Source organism: Astyanax mexicanus, chromosome 10 (assembly GCF_023375975.1).
Source record: "Astyanax mexicanus isolate ESR-SI-001 chromosome 10, AstMex3_surface, whole genome shotgun sequence".
NCBI classification, from domain to species: domain Eukaryota; kingdom Metazoa; phylum Chordata; class Actinopteri; order Characiformes; family Acestrorhamphidae; genus Astyanax; species Astyanax mexicanus.
Genome location: NC_064417.1, coordinates 48218882 through 48237506, shown reverse-complemented (window position 1 = coordinate 48237506; position 18625 = coordinate 48218882). Strand labels below are relative to the sequence as shown.

Sequence of the window (18625 nt, the reverse complement as noted above, 5' to 3'; positions counted from 1 at the left end):
ATTGGTGTAACACAGCATTTCCACCCAGATCAGGAATTGAACCCCAGTCCTCCACAGTATATAATAGCTCACACCAACCACTGTGTGTGTTTTTCTGTAGTTATCAGACCATGCTGGACTGCTGGCACGGAGAGCCGCTGGAGAGACCCACTTTTACAGAGCTGGTTGAGAGGCTGGGTGACCTGCTCCAGGCCAGCGTTCAACAGGTGAGTGAATGATACCACACTTAATTGACAATTAATTAATTAAAGGAAAAGTCTGGTGGGAAATTGACTTGGTGTGTAGTGAAACATGATAATGAGTAGAAACTTTTTTGGAATAGCTCTCAGTGCTCTGAATCACAGCGCTTTTAGACATTGCTCCCAACAGGCTTACAATGCTACCTATAGGGGCATATCATAGTAGAAAGGAAATCCCAATTTGTATACTATTAATAAGCTTAAAGTAGCTTCACACTTCATTGGTTGAATTCTGAGGGCCCTGACATTTAAAACTAAAAGCTTTTAAAACTAAAAGAGCACAGATATAGTAAAACTGTTTATATATACCTTCAGGTAGTTGTCCGGGCACTGCCATCTTAAAATTAAGTCACAAAAAGTCAACTGACCAGCACAAAGGAATAGGTACAATAGTGGAACATTTTGCTAAATTAATTCACTGGAAATTCATGAATTGTAGCTGTTTCTGGAAATATCTACATCTATCTATAACATTCATGCATTTCAACATAATTGCATGGGCACTGCTATGCCCCTATCACTAGCATTGTAAGCCTGGTAATAGCATTTTCTAAAAGTGCTGTATTTAGGAATGTTGGGGGAGAACAGAGGTGGGCTGTTCGACAAAAGTTTGCATTTGTTATCATGTTTCACTACAACCCAAGTCCATTTCACACCAGGCTTCTCCTTTAAACTACAATGACATGCGTACAGTCTGTTCAAATGGACAATTCTAGCCAGATGCCACTGCTCACCATCACTCTGTCCCATATTTCCACTACACACGTGACACTGTGTATTAAATAATGTTAAATGCAAATCCCAAATCCACACACACACTTCAGAAATTAATTGTCCTATTCACTTTACAGCTACTTACCTATCAGGCCTCGCTTAAATTTAAACGATAATTCACATCCTCTTACCATGAACACCCTGGCCCGTGTTCAGCTTTACTCACTAGATAACACCTCATAACTTATACTTACAGTATATAGTAGCAGTTTTCCAGACAGTTGATAAGCTTATTCTTAGACTGCACAGCATTTCCTGTGGAAATGTATTCATTAAAAAAGAAAATATAGATTACAACAAGGGTTATTCTCTGTTCCCTTATTCCCTGGGAAACCAACCCATAGAGGTTAATACTTATATTTAATTTACACACTGCTATCCCATGATTTTTGGCACGACTTGTGTCACAATCAGATAAGACTTTACAATAAGGGTAACAATTAACAATACTTTTGACAGTCTTACATATTGTTAAATGGTTAAATAATTATTTCCTAACTATTATGAATTGACTCTAGTTCAGTTAAGACATTATTAAACATTACTGAATTGTTGTAAATCCTGTTAAATAATAATGAAATAAGACATTAGTTAATAAAAGTTGTAATGATTATTAATTTTGTAACATAAATAGTGTGATTTGATAATTACCGTTACCTATAATTAACTAAATCATTTATTTTTTGATTTATTCATATGGTTATTTAGTTACTGTATTCCATTCACTATAAAGAGTTCAGTTCTTCAGTCTAAATATCTAAACGGTCACATCTAAAGCCAAGACCAGGACTATTTATTAGGGGGAGGAAATCCAGCTCCAGCCAGAATGACTTTACCCTAAAAAAATCTCTTTTAACAATGAGATTAGTCACTGCAGCGCTGAATGAGTCAGTGTGCTCAGTACGCTCTCAGGAAGCGGCGGCTTTGATTGGACCTAGGTACAGTGAGGACACGGTGAGGAGCCTTGCCCAGGAGAGTGCTTAAGAGAAACTGAGAAGGGAAATTGCAATCAGCAGCTCATTCGCTTCCCTTTGGCAGCAGAAAGAAGAGAAAAAGAGCTTTAGTGGTAGATAAATAACACGAATTGTAAACATCCACATTTGTGCTGAAGACATTCAGTCAAGTGTGTGTTCTTATCAGAGCGCGGCCAAAGATTACACCCATTAAATCTGGGGTGCGTCTCTCTGAACATTATTGAGCCTAAGTACTTTGTTGCCTTCTTTGTAAGAATGTTTATAATGTTACGAGCGTTTCCAGAAAACCTTTGTAAATGATGTAGTACTTAAACTTGTTTATACCCCAAGACAATTCTGATGCACTCGTAAATCCATTCGCAAATTGCTTTCTCAAATAGTTCCACCTAAAAACGTAAGGTGTCGGCAATAATCTTTTAAAAATGACACGCTGACATCACAGACATGCTGATTCTGTGCTAGCGTTGTCACAATACCAAAATTATGACTTTCAATACGATATCTGCCTAAATATCTCAATACCGATACTGGAACAATTAAATTATCATGTGATCTGTGTGGTGTGGTTTGGACATTTTCAGGAACTTCAAAAACACAATATTTTGAATGTAGAGTCGACTCATTGAGTGAATCGGTTCAAGAATTGAGTGCAAAATCGAATCAATGATTCAAAACTTTGTTTAAAGCCCATGCATTGGATATCAGGCTCTGAGCTAGGTTAAACACAGCTGCAGGGAAACTCAGAGACGACACAGAGCTCTCCTCAGACACTGGATTAAACTTCAGAACGCGGGTTTGTGCTAAAAACTGAGAAATAAATCAGTAAATGAGTCACAGAAAGTTATTGTAAAAGAAACTTTAAAGGAGAGATTATTATTGAGTGTTTTCCACAATTATTTAATCAACGGTCCTCCCCGGAGAGCTATGATGCTACAGTTTTTAGAAATTATAGCATTGCTTTCTAGCTCTTTTTAGACATATATATGGTTTATGCTGATGTGTTGAGGCATTCTTTAGTTATTAAACTGAGAAAACGACAAGGTGAGATTTTTGTGTGCTGATTGGGTTGAAATACCAGTACTAAATAAACAGGCTATTGTACCCTTTTTAATAACGGAGTACTGAGGTACTTTTTTATAATCGGTATTCCGTCAAAAACACTATTCGGTGCATGGCAATATACAGTATATTATAAAGCACACATTCATGAAAACCAATATTTATTTAAAACATTACAATGCGTCTCACACACTACATCCAGTGCAATAGAAAATGTGTGGTAATGTGACACTGTGGAGCTCCGTTATTTCAGTTTAACTATAAGCATTAATATATGAAGTAATATTTATTTCATCGCTGTCCAATGAAAATCTCCTTTTTTGTCAATTTTTTTGTTTACCACATAATTTGAACAGACAAACTGTCCCTTACACTGTACCAAAATTTCGTGATGAACGGACCAATAGAAATACTTCAAAATGACCTAAAAATAACCTTTGACCTTTTTTCTCTCCTGTAAAGTTGCTGTTTTGGAGATACTTGTTTTTCATTGGACAGTACCAATATAGTATTTTAATCAAGTGTAGTCTTAATCCCTGGTTTAACACCAGCACGACAGAGATTTTCATTAACTACGGACACAATAAACAACTTATGTAAGATGAGTATATTTTGATGTGTTACTTTTATTATATTAGAACATATTTGAGCCTAACAAAAAGAAAAAATCAGCACCTCAGAAAAAGAACAAAATAAAGATTTTAATTGAACAAGTACAATCATAGAATAAAACATCAACCAAATAATGTTAAACTGCTGTAAAATTGGTGTTCTTAAAGTAACATCGTTCTTAAAGTTGTTCGTAATTCACTAAGATCAGTTGTTATCTGTAAACACACGCCTGGCCTTCTACTAAGCCCAGACTAAACGACTGCACCTAGCTGGGGCTTCTATTATCTTAAACTCAAAACTGGGAGTGTTAATCCTCAGTTTGCAGTCCCGGGATTAATGAAGCACTCTGTTGTGATGAAGACTAATTTCTTCAGTTAGAGTCTGATGAAAGAGATGTGAGTTCTGGCACATCATTAGTCGGAGACACTTCAAAGGGAAGAGTGTAAAGCGAACAAAGCCCAGACTGTCATGTGTTGACAAAGGAAGGGGTGCAGGAGTCTCATATTAAAGTATAAACCAGTGCAGAGGCAGATCAAACTGTTACTGTACTCACTGGACTCCGGCCAGAATCCTTCAGCCAGTATTACTTTAGAATTAGAACGGCCTAAACTGGATCTACACTGGATATACAGTCATCAACACCTCAGTAGGAAGAGGATTTATTAGTATAGTGTGATATTATTCTTTTGTCTCCAGTAGTTCCTCTGTCTCGGGGATACGGGATGTCTCCACAGGTCACATCCAGAGGATCTGATGTCCCTCAATCCCTCATTACATCATATACATCAATAGCATGGACACGGTGATGGTGGTGATGTCAGTGTTATTAATGGGGCCTATGTTAACGGCTTCTCTCTGTTTCTTTATTCTATCAGGAGGGAAAGCATTACATTCCTATCAACACAGCCCTGCTGACCAAAGCGGATCCATCAAACCCCATAGAAGAGAGCTCCACAGGAACGGTCTCTCACAGAGACTCGGGCAGCTCATGGTAAGCGTGCTGCTCTGAAAAACAGATTCATTTTTCATGTTATTTGAACCAGTTTTTATTTAATGGCACACAATTTAAAAAGTTATTTTTGTACAAAGTTCTTAGCATGCACAGTATCTTGTATCTAACTAAGTTTTAGGACTGCACCAAACATTTGCCAATCTGGTTTGGCTGAAACGAGTAAAAAGACACAATCTTTTATACCAGTGAACAATGAATCATTTATTTTAAATCATAATGTGGTTTATTGGTATGTTAGCTAAGACGTAAAATATTTTTACAGTTCAAGAAATGTTTTTTTTTTTTGTATTTTAATATTAGCTATGAATATTAGTTTCTTTTTGAAAAGAAAGCAAACCTACATTTAATCATAATGAATAAAAAAATGCATAAAAATATTATCGATTTTTTTCAGGTTCATTTGTTTCAGGTTTCTTTGGAACCCACTAAATAGCTTGAACAATACAAGAATTTGGTGCTCTATTTGGCCTATTTTCAATAAAATTCTGGGTACATTTTAAGCATTTTATTGTTTTTTTTTATATACAATTATTATTATTATTATTATTATTATTATTATTATTAGTCTGTCTGTTTGTTGTTTCTTGTGTCACCACACTGTGTGGCATAAAAATATGTATATTAGTTAGTTATGTAGGGATGGCAAATAAGCTAAAGCTTAAACCTTTCTTTCTTATGTGTGTACACATTTCACAGAACCAAACTAAACTAAACCAAACTAAAGATATCAAACTAAAGCATGAAAAAATTGCCACATTTGACCAGTCAACTAAGCAGTTAATTAGTTAATAGAACCACAAACTTAAATTTTATTTAATTAAAAAAAATTAAAGAATTAGAAATCACGAAAGGAGGTAAAGTCAGTCAGTCAATTTATAGTATCTTTTGGGAAAAAAAAAAAAAAAAAAAAAAAAAAAAAATTAAATGTATTTTACCAAAAACCTCTGGAATATAATCAAGAGGAAGATGGATGATCACAAGACATCAAACCAAACTGAACTGCTTGAATTTTTGCACCAGGAGTAAAGCAGCATAAAGTTATCCAAAAGCAGTGTGTAAAACTGGTGGAGGAGAACATGATGCCAAGATGCATGAAAACTGTGATCAAAATCAGCTTTATTCCACCAAATATTGATTTCTGAACTCTTAAAACTTTACGAATATGAAATTGTTTTCTTTGCATTATGTGAGGTCTGAATTTCTCGTTTTCAGCTCTAAATGACAATATTTTTATTTGGAATTTGGGAGAAATGTTGTCTGTAGTTTATAGAATAAAACAACAATGTTCATTTTACTCCAACATATACCTGTATATATAGCTGTATTAAAATATAAATAAGGCATGTTTGTGAAGAGACCACCTTATACCTGTTTAGCCAACTGTACAAAAAAGCAAAAACAAACAGAACTAATCTTTTTCAGAGATGCTCTACAAATGATTCTCAGCACAGCAGTTTTCTTGACCTCATTTTAAAACTCCCACACCAGAAGATATGGAACTAATTCATCTTACTCTACACCTCTCAGCACCTTCCCTTCACAGGGCTTCCCTGAGTTCATTAGGATAAAGCTGAAGACAAAGAGGGCACTGATTGGCTCCTGATAAGACGTGTATAGCAGCAGACCCACGCTGAAAGTGCGGGGTACTCTATGGGCCCCTTAAGGAATTTCCTTCCCAGCCACAAACGCTGCCTCAGGATTTATGTCCGCTTAAGATAATATTTGTTCAACTCTTGTATTTTCACAGGTCCTCTAAGTGTATTTATGGAGGACGGTGTTGAAATGCAGCAATGACAGTTATCGCTAACGCTGAATTAAGCAGATACCTGATAACTCTGACTTTCAGAAAAAAATGAAGCATAATGGCCGGGTCTTGTTTTTATAGGCCTTCCACTGACAGCATAAACTGTGACAGTAAATTAGTTTAGTTATTAGTTTAGATCTTTTAATGCTTTTCTTTCTTAGCTGTATTTATATTTTGTGATAATTGTGCATATTTGTTTTGGTTTGGTTTGGTATTATGTTTAGTTTTGTGAGCTTTGTGTGTGAACTGAAATAATAGTATTCATAATATCTCTGTTACACTGGTTATATCAATATTATTTTCACATCAGAAATAAAATCTATTCATGGCGTTTGATGGTTTAATGGTGTAATAGATTAGAAATCAGGAGCAGATCTTGTGTTAAGTCTGGCCGACTTCATCAGTGTAGATCAGTGCAGCCCAGTGCAGCCCGGAGAATTCACTGGTGCAAGACTAATGTTGTTTTTAGTTGATTTTGCAAAAGCACAGATCAGAAGAAACCATGAAGTAAAAAGGCAATTTCACCCTTTTATAGGGTGCAACATACAGTACCAGTCAAAAGTTTGGGCACACGTTAAATTAAGTGTTTTTTTATTCTTTAAAAAAAATCTTTCTGTAGATTAATACTAAAGCCATCCAAACTATGAAGAAAAAAATGATTTATCTTATTAGATATTAGATTCTTCAAAGTAGCATCTCTTGCTTAGATGACAGTTTTGTACATCTCTGCTGGATTTTCTCAGTCAGCTTTATGAGGTAGAGTCACCTGCAATTCAGGCTTTCAGTTAACAGCTGTGCTGAACTCATCAAGAGTTAATTACTTGAATTTCTTGCCCTTTTAATGTTAATGTTTGAGAGCATCAGTTAAAGTAAAGTAGTGAAGAGGTAGAGTTACAGGTATACAGTGAATAGCTCTTTGAGTAATGTTCTAATCCAGATTATGAGAAGCAAGAACTACTCAACTAAATAAAGAAAAAAATACTTTAAGGAATGAAAGTCAGTCAAGATCTTTGCAAGTATCATTAACATTATGATGAAACTGGCACTCATCAGGACCGCCCCAGGAAATGAAGAGCAAAAGTTTTCTTTGTTGTACAGGATAAATTCATCAGCGTTACCAGCCTCAAAAACCACAAGTTAACAACTTCTCAGATAAGAGCACCTAGATGCTTCACAGAGTATTTTTTGATTTGTTTAACACTTTTAAGTTACTACATTATTCATTATGTGTTTCTTCATAGTCTGGATCACTTCAGTATTCATTTAAAATGTAGGAAAAATTAAAAAGATTGATTGCTAGCTGCATTGCTAGACCTATTTTAGATTGTAAATGTGTGGGATGCTATTGAACACACAATCACCATTCCCTACACCCCTACTACATCTCTTTAGCCCAATAAATATTGCCCATATCAACCTAAATGTTTAGTAATTTATTATTCTCAGGGTTTTATTATTTCAAGAACACTGAAATTTTTACCAGTGCTAATCTGATCATTTGATTTCCTCAGGAACATCAAGATGCGTCCAGACAGCGTTAAGACTTTCGATGAGGTAACCCTGGAGAATGGAATGAATGAGATCCATGAGGTGAGGAGCTTTTTCTCACAGTCGCCTCACACTCAGAACCCCACACGACCCTCATAAACACTGCAGTCCTCCAACAATTATACAAAGCACTTCACGCCATCAACACACTGCTCTACTGAGTGTCTCTCTCGATGTACAAACCTTAATGAGTTTGTAAAAGATAAAAATTTGAACATGCACTGTAGTTCAGAGGCATTGGAGTCAGGACTGATTTAGAATTTTTCTGATTTTAGTAAGTAAGTGAATAAGCTTTATTAATAAAGCACGGTTTACACAGCCTACACTGAACACTTCAGTTTCTGAATTAGTTTCTCTGATTTTGCTAGTTATAGGTTTATGTTTGAGTAAAATGAACATTGTTGTTTTATTCTATAAACTACAGACAACATTTCTCCCAAATTCCAAATAAAAATAACATAATTTAAAACATTTATTTGCTGAAAAAAAGAGAAATGGCTGAAATAACAAAAAAGATGCAGAGCTTTCAGACCTCAAATAACGCAAAGAAAACAAGTTCATATTCATAAAGTTTGGTGGAATAACCTTGGTTTAAACCTTTCGATTTTTGGATAACTCTATGCCACTCCTGGTGCAAAAATTTCAGGCAGTTCAGTTTGGTTTGATGGCTGGTTTGATCTATCTTCCTCTTGATTATATTCCAGAGGTTTTTTAATTTGGGGGGAAAAAAATCATTTTTAAGTAGTCTTTTATTTTTTTCGAGAGCAGTATATATATAAATTGAATGATATATGCTTATATTACGCAAAAATAATCTGTCAATGGGGTAAGCTAATTTCACTAAGAGTAAAAACAAGTAAACAAATGAAAAAAAGACTTATAACAGGGTGGAAATTCTTAGTCTGATTAGGATAAATATTCTTAAAATAAGCAAAATAATCTTACACTTACAGTCATTGGTAAGACAAATTCTCTATATTCTGTATATTTTAGTAAGACTGAGACATGCAACCCAAAACTGCAGCAAGGTGTTATTGGAAGCTTGGTGTACAGATGGACCCGTAACTCACATTGAGTTATTTCTCTCATACGTCATTTACAGGGAGGTCAGACAGACAGTGGGATGGGATTCTCCTCAGATGATCTGAAGACCCTGAAGCATCTGGAGTCCCTGACTCGACCTCTGAGCATCATGGCCCTGGCGTAAGTACAGGATCTGTTAAAATCTTACTAAACCCCGTCACTCTCAGCATCTGCAGCCACAGGAAGAAGCCGGGCCACTGGTCCATCCCTGGCAACCCCCCCACTGGGCTGGAATGCAGATGCCAGGATTGTCATACAGTGTTTTGTCCCCCTCCAGTCCAGCCCCTTCTGCCCCGACTCCAGTCACTGCCTCCCGCTTTTTAAGAGGTGACTGGGCGAGAGAGTCTGGGAGACAATGGCACAGTGGAGGGATATTGCCCAAGGTGACAAACCCGGCAGCTAGAAAACAAAAGCGGGGCTGGAAGTGTGGCTCGTTAAAGCCGGCTACAGGCCTGCTGACTCGCGGCTTTGTCTGCGCTGCCTTAAAGGCACTGGCTTCTCACTTACTAAACTGAAAACACGCATGCATACCAGAACCCTTCCAACCGGTGAGGAACACTACAGCAAACGTGACCCGCTTAAATCCCCCGCCAGCACCCTCTCAGCGTCGGCTGCAGCCTGCCAGATTTTACTCATTACTCTACAGGCGGTGCCTAGAAGATCATAGAAAAGCCCTGGAGTAGTCACACTGTAGTGAGCGCTGCTAATGGATGTTAGCAGATCCACAATTTTGACGATTTTTACCCTAAAAAATCAATTCATTGAACTGATTGATTCAATTCAAAGAGAAATAAAATATATCATGTCAACAGAATTCCACAATTTCTGCCAAGAGCAAGAAAACAAGAGAAAGACAAGCCTATATTGATGTCATATATTTTATTCTTTCTGACATCTTTGACAGATTTTTAGTGTTATTTCAGAAATTGAGCTCTACTGAGCTCTTTTTATTTTAATAAAAAGGTGATGGAAATGCTCTAGTATTTACTTTTCCTTTTCTGGACTGATGAAAATCCTGGACTAAGAGAATCCTCAATTTGTCACCCACAGTAACCAAAAACAAGCAGTAACTTTAAAATGCTTTTTGTCAAAAAACAACAGAACACATCAAGTTTAATGACAACTAGGCTCTACCCATACAATTTATTTTTTAAAACAAGAGTTTTCCCTTGTTTTTTGAAAAAAAAAAAAAAAATATATATATATATATATATATATATATATATATATATATATATATATATATATGACTCTAAATATAAAGTTACATTGAGACAAAAGTCTACCTTAAACAGACCTGATTTACTTATTTGTGCAAACAGGAGTCTAAATCATAATTTAGGTGGATATGATAAATAAGACAACTCAGAAGGATAATTAACACATTAAGAGACAGTGTTAATAGACATTACTCTGAGACATCTTTTGAAAACATACAATTTACATATTTACATATTTGTTTGTAGAAAATTTGTCCCACCTATATAAAAAGGTGCAAACTTACAAGCATCTGCATTCAGAGATATAGATCGCACCCACCAGGCCATTTCCTTCTTAAGCTCTACATTCTTAAGACATGATTAGTTTTAAATAGGGAGATAGAGTAGTTTAATTTTAATACTGGACAATTGTATAATATATGACCAATTTAATCAAAATGAGAAATTTTGTTCATTAATCACTGGTATGAGAGTGGCTTCTCGTTTTATGCACTGCCATCATCTCCAGAAATAACAAAAACAATATGTGAGCACTGATAACGCATTGAGGTTGAGAACCCAGTCTTATAACCATTATAAATCCTTATCCCTTGAAATATCTTTTGGCTAATTTTCTGGCTTTGTAATGTTTTCTGACCACATTATAATCAGAGAAAATGTATCCTTCTGCTTCAAATCTACACTGTATCCCATACATACGGTGCATGTACTGTATGTGTGGTTGTGTAGTCTACGCTGTAACCTGATGCACACCTCACTGGAAATGTTCCACCTTACTGGAAAAAATCACCCAGCTCTAGTTTGAATCTAGTACCAGTTCTGGTCAAAATGCTTAATTCATATTAGGGCAGAGTGCTGCATGTGCCAACACCCCGGTTGCTGAGTATTGTACAGTAATTAGCCCGTGCCACTTGTTCCATCACCCCAGTTGCCAAGTATAATATCGTAATCAGCCTATGCCACTTGTTCCATCACCCCGGTTGCCAAGTATAATATGATAATTGGCATGTGTCACTTGTGCGAACACCCGGATTGCCGAGTATAATACGGTAATCAGCCCATGCTGCCTGTTCCAGCACCACAGTTGCCAAGTATAATATGAGAATTGGCCCAAGTCACTTGTGCCAACACCCCGGTTGCTAAGTATAAACTACATTTGGCCTCGACCAGTGCTACCTAGGGTTGCCACCAATCCTGTAAAATACATAATCAACCTTTATTTGGCAACTTAATTTTGTGTCCCGTATTGAACCAATAAGGGACACTATTTGTTCCATAAATGTCCAATTTACATATCTGTCACTCACACATCAACGCTAAACCCCGCCTCCCTCCGCTCCGCTCCTCTGTATGCTGCTAAAGACTCCACCCTCTTGTGCAGACTATGCAGCAGATCCTGTGTTGACTTAAAACAGTATAACATCACATTAGCCTTAAAATCGCATTACCTCAACATCTCCTGTAAAACTAATCCTGTCGAATAGAGCTTAAGTCACATACATGTATTAATTCCATGGCTGCAGTTTTCTCAGTAATTTATCTCTAAACATCCACGGCTGAAACTTGATACGAGCTTAAAATCTGTGTTGTCTCTGTTGTGATTAATGAGGCAGGAAGGGGATACTTCATTAAAAACACTTTAAAACCCTCACAGCCGTCGCCTCTCCGACTCTGCCATTATCCCATCGACAGTGCTCTCCTTATCACCACTCTCTACAATACAAAAGCTGGTTAAAACCCACCACAATCAGCTGGCAATGCCTTGCCCGTGTTGTACCTTACCCAAACCTCTCTTGTGGGGTAAAAAAGAGCCACTTCAGACATGCAGGGGATGATGTATATACTGTGAGGAGGCGGCCCCTGCTGAGAGACCACTCGATCACTGCCACCTTTGACCTTCTAAAGCTTTACGGGCGCGCCTCAGCTCCTCTATAACGCTCCGGCTGCATTGTGCGGGTGAATTCCACCTGGTGCTCCTCCATTCAGTGGGCGCATGTGCTCCGACAGCGCCAAGCACCGACTGCCTCAAGGCGCTTGTTGTGTGTGAATATATGTGCTGTGAAAAAGGTCTAGGCTTGGGAGACCCTTAAAACATGGCAGCCCATGTACAGACTAATCACACTCCATACTCACCATACCATTTACCTACTGCAGGGTGTCTGACCCACTGCCCTTGTTGTTGGGTTGCAGAGGGTGTGTGTGTGTGGGGGGCTGTTTCAGAAACCCATAGCAACACAGAGACAACTCAATTTCAATGACTCCTTAAGTGCCATGAAGTGCGTGTGGAAAGTTCTAGCTGTGAGTGACGCTGTTAGGAAACATTACGCACTGTTACATCCACCCTCAACAACACAGAACTCAATACTAAAGGTTCAACATCAGCTACTGTATACTGTTCCTTCATAAGTGTATGCTTAAATCAAGAGAAATATGTTAAAATGGACTTTGCTGCATCTTTTAGTCTTTCAGAAGAGTTTTGACACTTAATTTGGGGACATTTTTGTAAAGATAGAGGTGAGAAATATGAAAATATTTTGTCATCAGTATACTTTAATGAACATACGTTTGGACACACCTTAAATATATGCAAATATTTAGTGAACAAAAAAGTGTTAAACCTGAATATGTTTTATATTTTAGTTTCTTTAAAGTATCAACTCTTGCTTAGCTGACAATTTTGCACATCTTGGCTGGATTTTCTCAGTCAGCTTTATGAGGTAGAGTCTCCAGCAATTTAGGCTTTCAGTTAACAGCTGTGCTGAAGTCATCAAGAGTTAATTAGTTGAATTCATTTCTAAGGAAAAAAAAACTTTAAGAAACGAAGGTCAGTCTATACTTTAAAAGTATCCTCAAGGGCAGTAACAGCAAGACTATCAAAAACATGATGGAACTGGCTCTCATCAGGACCGCCCCCGAAAAGGAAGAGCAAGAGTTACCTCTGTTGCACAGGATAAGATCACCTACATGAGAGAGTACTTCACAGAGTGTTTTGGTTTCTTTAACACTTTTAAGTTATAATATTTTAATATTATAATATTTTAGAGCTTGTTGTTGATAAAGGTGTGTAATTCATTAATAGCCCATGTAGTTCTATCAGCTTTTGTTGAATAAAGCTTCTTGATGCAGTGTAATCTAATGCCAGAGTCACATTTAATATAGCTGAATTAATTAGAAGATACATTTTCAGATAAATCATGCTACAAATAAAGTAATCAGAAGCGTGTATGACGACTGATACATGCTAATACTGCATATAAGGTGATTGAATTGTGTCTCATTATGTCTCTTTTTTCTCCTGCTGCAGGTTGAAGAGCAAGAGTAAGGAATCTGTTCTGTCGGAGGTGGACAAAGACAAGTACCCCCCTCCTGTCCCGTCACTGGACTTCAGTCTGGAAGACTCGTCTCTGGACCCAGAGCTGGAGTGCCACAGCCCACCACCCGACTACAACTACGTTGTGCGCTACTCCACCCCACCTGTCTGAATTTACCTGAACTTAAAGACCACCAGGACTCACCAAATCCCCCTTTCGCAACCCTGAGCAAACCCAGCTGACTGATTTAATACTTTATCTGTTTTATTCCCACTCTTTAATTCCCTTTTTTCAATTTTAGGCCAAAAAATAAAGATGGCATGTCATTTGCTCAGTGAGATCGCTGAAGAAAAAGGCCTTAGAACTGCTACCTAATATGATTTCTGGCACTTTTTCTGTAAGAGGTCCACCGGTGTACAGTAATAAGAGCGTGTACTGCCTCCTAAAAGCTGCTGAACCACCTCGCCCTGCACCACTGTGATAACCACAGACACAGCTATGGACCACCTCAGGTATTTCTGTTATCTACTGTGAAGCCAAAAAGCACAACATGTTACAGTTAAAACCCTCATTTCTTCAGTCAGATCTCAACAGCGTACAGATCGGTGGCTGGTGTTTTTAATGATTCATGCAGTCAGGATGGAAAAAAGAAGGAATTCCTTATTGCTTTACTAATCGGAGTATTTTATTGAAATGGAACTGGAAACTTATTTGATATATTTTATTTTATTTCACATTTTAATTTAGAGTTTATTTTATACATTACAGTATGTGTACTAAAGCTCTTGAATGGTTTCTTTATCATTAAGTACATAAACTACCATGAATCACCAAAATTCTTCCACAGTTCTTTTCTTGTACAGTATATGCATATTGTTTTATAACAAAAAAAAACAATCCCACTATAGTCTCACTATTCTACTCTGTCACAATTAAATCAACACTGTACTTTAACGAAAGAAAGGAGCAAAAGAAAGGTTTTGCAGGTGTATGATAATCTGATAATCTTAATGCTGAATGATCCTAATGTGGTTCTGTGCCTTTTTTTTATTGAATATCAGGATTATATCTGGATAAGCCCCAAGCCACTAAAATTGCAAAAGTGTAAAGATCAAAATCCAATCACTCCATTTAAGAAGGTGATCTGTGATGCATTTGAGCCTCATAACTGCAGCACTAAAGCATCTATTTCTTTAGGATGCATTCTGAACAACTGAAACTTCTCTAAGAACAACCAAAACACCACTAAAAACAAAAGCAATCAGATCAATATAGCAAACATATTTCATTCTGACTAACTGGAGACACATTTTACTCCCTGTGATGCTCATTGCTATCTTACACCCTGCCAACAGTCTATTTTTACATTTTTGGTCTGCATTGTTTAAATAGCAAAGGTGCTTGTGAATATATCTACACTGATGGGCATAGTAGTGGTCAGGAAATTAGGTATGTTCAGGTAAGAGACGTCAACAGTCAGACGTTCATGGCTGTCTTGGAAGTGAATTGTCAACATCAGGGTAGCTGCGCCATTGAAATAGCAATCCGCCAAAATCAGAGCGCACCTGGCTTTTAAAGGGAATGGAAAGTGACACGCTGATTGGTTTTTATCACGTTACGCCCAAAACACACCCATGATTAATTAAGAGAACTAGTATATGCCTTTTGCATGTTTCTGTCTGTGCAAAACGATAGCAAAGACTCACAGACCAGCCCTAAATCTAGCTGCACAGTGCACAGCTACATGGGGGAGTTCTGATTGTCGAATGCATTTTGTAGAGATGGATTTGCTCACACTGCTGTAACATGTGGCTCAAATGCAATAATTGGATTAAAAAAAAACTAAATTGTATCTGTTTTAATTGCATTTTGAGTGTGTTTACACTTAAAGGTTTATGATTCTGATTATGATATAATCCATATAAATATAAATGGAGTCAAATAAAGTGATTTTAAGGAGACGTTTAATGAATACAGCTCTAAGACTCATGTAACCAAAATCAAAGACAGCATTTCAATAGCAGAACAAAATAGTACAAACTAATACATGCACATTTAACTTAAAACACACTGTACAATCTGAATTATTAAACTCAGATCCGTCACACTACAAGATTTGGTCTGTCCTGCTTTTCATTAATGTATGATCACATTTAACTGCCTAATAAAGTGCTTACAGGCTGGTTACACTGTATACATGATATTGTTAACAATTAACGTTAATTAATCTTAATATTCCACTTTTTAATCAGTTTCACTTTAATGGGAACCCAGCTCACTCATGTTTGTGCTATAATCTTATCATGGCTTGCAGGGCAGGCTGAAGAACACTAAATACATATACTATCAACAGGCTGGTCACTACGTATTAATGTTCATCATAAGTTATAGTCGAAGCTTGTGCACACTTGTAGGTAATGCCAGTATTAATAACTATGTTATAACGGTTACTGTACAGGATACTAAATTAAAGAGAAGCGTGGCTTTGGACTGTATTCATCTATCAGAAGGAGAAAGCTGTTACTCAGTGTTTGCTATCTGTATTCACTCTTTTATATTTGCCAGTATTGCATTCCGTGGTTGATTAGACCACTTACCAAACCAATGTACTGCCAAATAATATTTGTATTATTATTATTATTATTATTATTGACTGATTTGTGTCGATTGAAAAAGTAAAATGTATGCACTGAGATTTTCTATGTATTTTGTTTTTGCATTATAAATGTATTTTATTACATTTTAATATTAACCAAGCATAAATAAAGATCTATATATTTATACATAACAGCATGTTGTGGGCTAATGATTTGTTTTAAGAAGTGTATCATATTGTCACAGTCACAAAAAAGACCTGTTGTTTTCACCTTTTATTACCACATTATTTGAGCCTCTGTGGTAATTTCACATACTGTTGTTCACATAATATGTTTTTCTGTGTGATTTGATATGTATGTTTCAAAAATCCTCTGTGTAATTTATGAAACATTTCTTTTTTTTTTCTTTTTTTTTGTGAATATATATATATATATTTCTTTTTCAAAAATTCGACACACTGACACACCACAATAAGGTCTAAAACTAATGGTAAAAATTATGACTATAATAATAAAATGAAATACAAATGCAGTAGGATAAATTAAACAAGGTATAAGTTATATATAGTTAGTATAAAAATATAATAGTATGGTATGGCATGGTATGATATTAGGAGTATAGCAATTATATCTATATTGAAAATAAATAAAAAATAAATAACAGTAATAAACAAATAATACTCCTAATCTTGTGTTTGATTTTTTCTATACCTTTGTTTTTGTATATTGTATTTGTTCCTGAAAAAAAGAAAAAAACAATACAAATATATTCACATAATAATAATAATAATAATAATAATAATAATAATAATAATAATAATAATAATAATAATAATAATATACATTAAAATTAATGAATAAATAAAATAAATACTTATCTTTGACAAAGCCAATAGCATCGGTCCACTGTTGAACATGGGAAATATGGTCTGGTTGGTGGACTGTTCTCACTAGAGCAGTGACACTGAGGTGTTTAAAAACTCCAGCAGCACTGCTGTGTCTGATACACCTCATACACCACCACCATGATAATCAGTGCTAATCACTGCAGTGCTGAGAATAATAATGACCCAACACCCAAATAATAATAATAATAATAATAATAGTAATAATAATAATAATAATAATAATAATAATAATAATAATAATAATAATAATTATAATAATAATAATAATAATAATAATAATAGCTGCTCTGTGGTGGTTTTCTCTCCTGTGGTAGATAACGATAAAGTATGCTGAGAAAAAAATACATGAACACAGTCTGTAATTATATAACTAAGTATAAGTGCTGTTAAATGATCAGTGGAACTGATAATATGAACAATCAGCAATGTAGCAACAAGAAGGTGGTCATAATGTTCTGTTTTGACTTTGTATAGTCTAATGTAAGCATAAACTAAGAGTAAACCTCTACAGCACTATTGAAACTGAAGCTCTACTGATGGCCATGTTCAATTGGTCAGAATGTGTCTTTGGTGTTGTTTTACATTGTTTTCATGCAGATTCTGGGAAATAAAAAGTAAAATAAATCTGTATATATAACAGCTACAAATTCTGCAGCTCACTGTACCACTTTCCTCTGGATCTCGTTCTTCAGCTCTATTATTTTGAGGTTCTGGGAGATGGTCAGGTCGTGTGTCACCGGTGTGCGCCCTTCCTCCTGCTCCTTGGCCAAGGAGACACGCTTCCTGAGCGGGGCGAGGTGTCGGCAGTCTGTCTGTCACCAGGACAATACCTCTGCCAGTGGGAAAGGAAGGCTCTCTTAATCATTACCGTCCCAAAACTGGCCTTCCTATGGGACAACAGTGCCCCCCAGCAATGATACTGGTCCTGTTCCAGAGGATTTACTAGAAATGTGGCATCATGTTTAAACAACAATCAGAAGACCAGCTTCTCTGAGTGGTGTAAGTTACACCCCAGTGCGGCGGACGCCTAAGATGTAAACTGACTCAGGAAAATGAGAGAGGAAACAAGACACGTATCTTATTAGTCTATATCGTTGATGTCCAATGAAAATCAAGTCTCCATTTTCGAGGATGATTTCTTGATGAATAGACAAATAGATATCCTCCACAATTACCTGAAATAATCTATTTTTACACTGTCTTTCATTGAAAGTTAAGAAGGTTTTATTTCTCTTCTCTAAAGATGTTGCTTAGAGATACTTGTTTTTTTATTGGATAGTGATATACAGTAAACCACATGTACACTATTTACTGTGATGGTTATTCTAGCTGCCTAGAATAACAGGCAAAAGTTATAGAAAAACATGGATTCTTTGAATTTCCAGTCAAACAACCACCAGGTACATGTTTTTCATACAGGAATTAACTGCTTCCATCATATAATAAAAAAGGATTATAATAAAGTATACAGAAATAATTTATTT

At 36.2% G+C, this 18625-nt stretch overlaps 1 protein-coding gene across 1 annotated transcript in view; it reads left to right on the top strand.

Moving 5' to 3' along the window:
- kdrl (kinase insert domain receptor like) overlaps nucleotides 1-15496 on the top strand; it is a 101998-nt gene extending 86502 nt beyond the window's left edge. Inside the window, exons 26-30 of the mRNA XM_022684284.2 lie at nucleotides 101-206; nucleotides 4534-4649; nucleotides 7986-8064; nucleotides 9125-9225; nucleotides 13630-15496. Coding sequence (XP_022540005.2) covers nucleotides 101-206; nucleotides 4534-4649; nucleotides 7986-8064; nucleotides 9125-9225; nucleotides 13630-13807 — 580 coding nt within the window. The 3' untranslated portion in view covers nucleotides 13808-15496. The remainder of the gene's footprint in view (nucleotides 1-100; nucleotides 207-4533; nucleotides 4650-7985; nucleotides 8065-9124; nucleotides 9226-13629) is intronic.
- Nucleotides 15497-18625: the final 3129 nt, after the last annotated feature.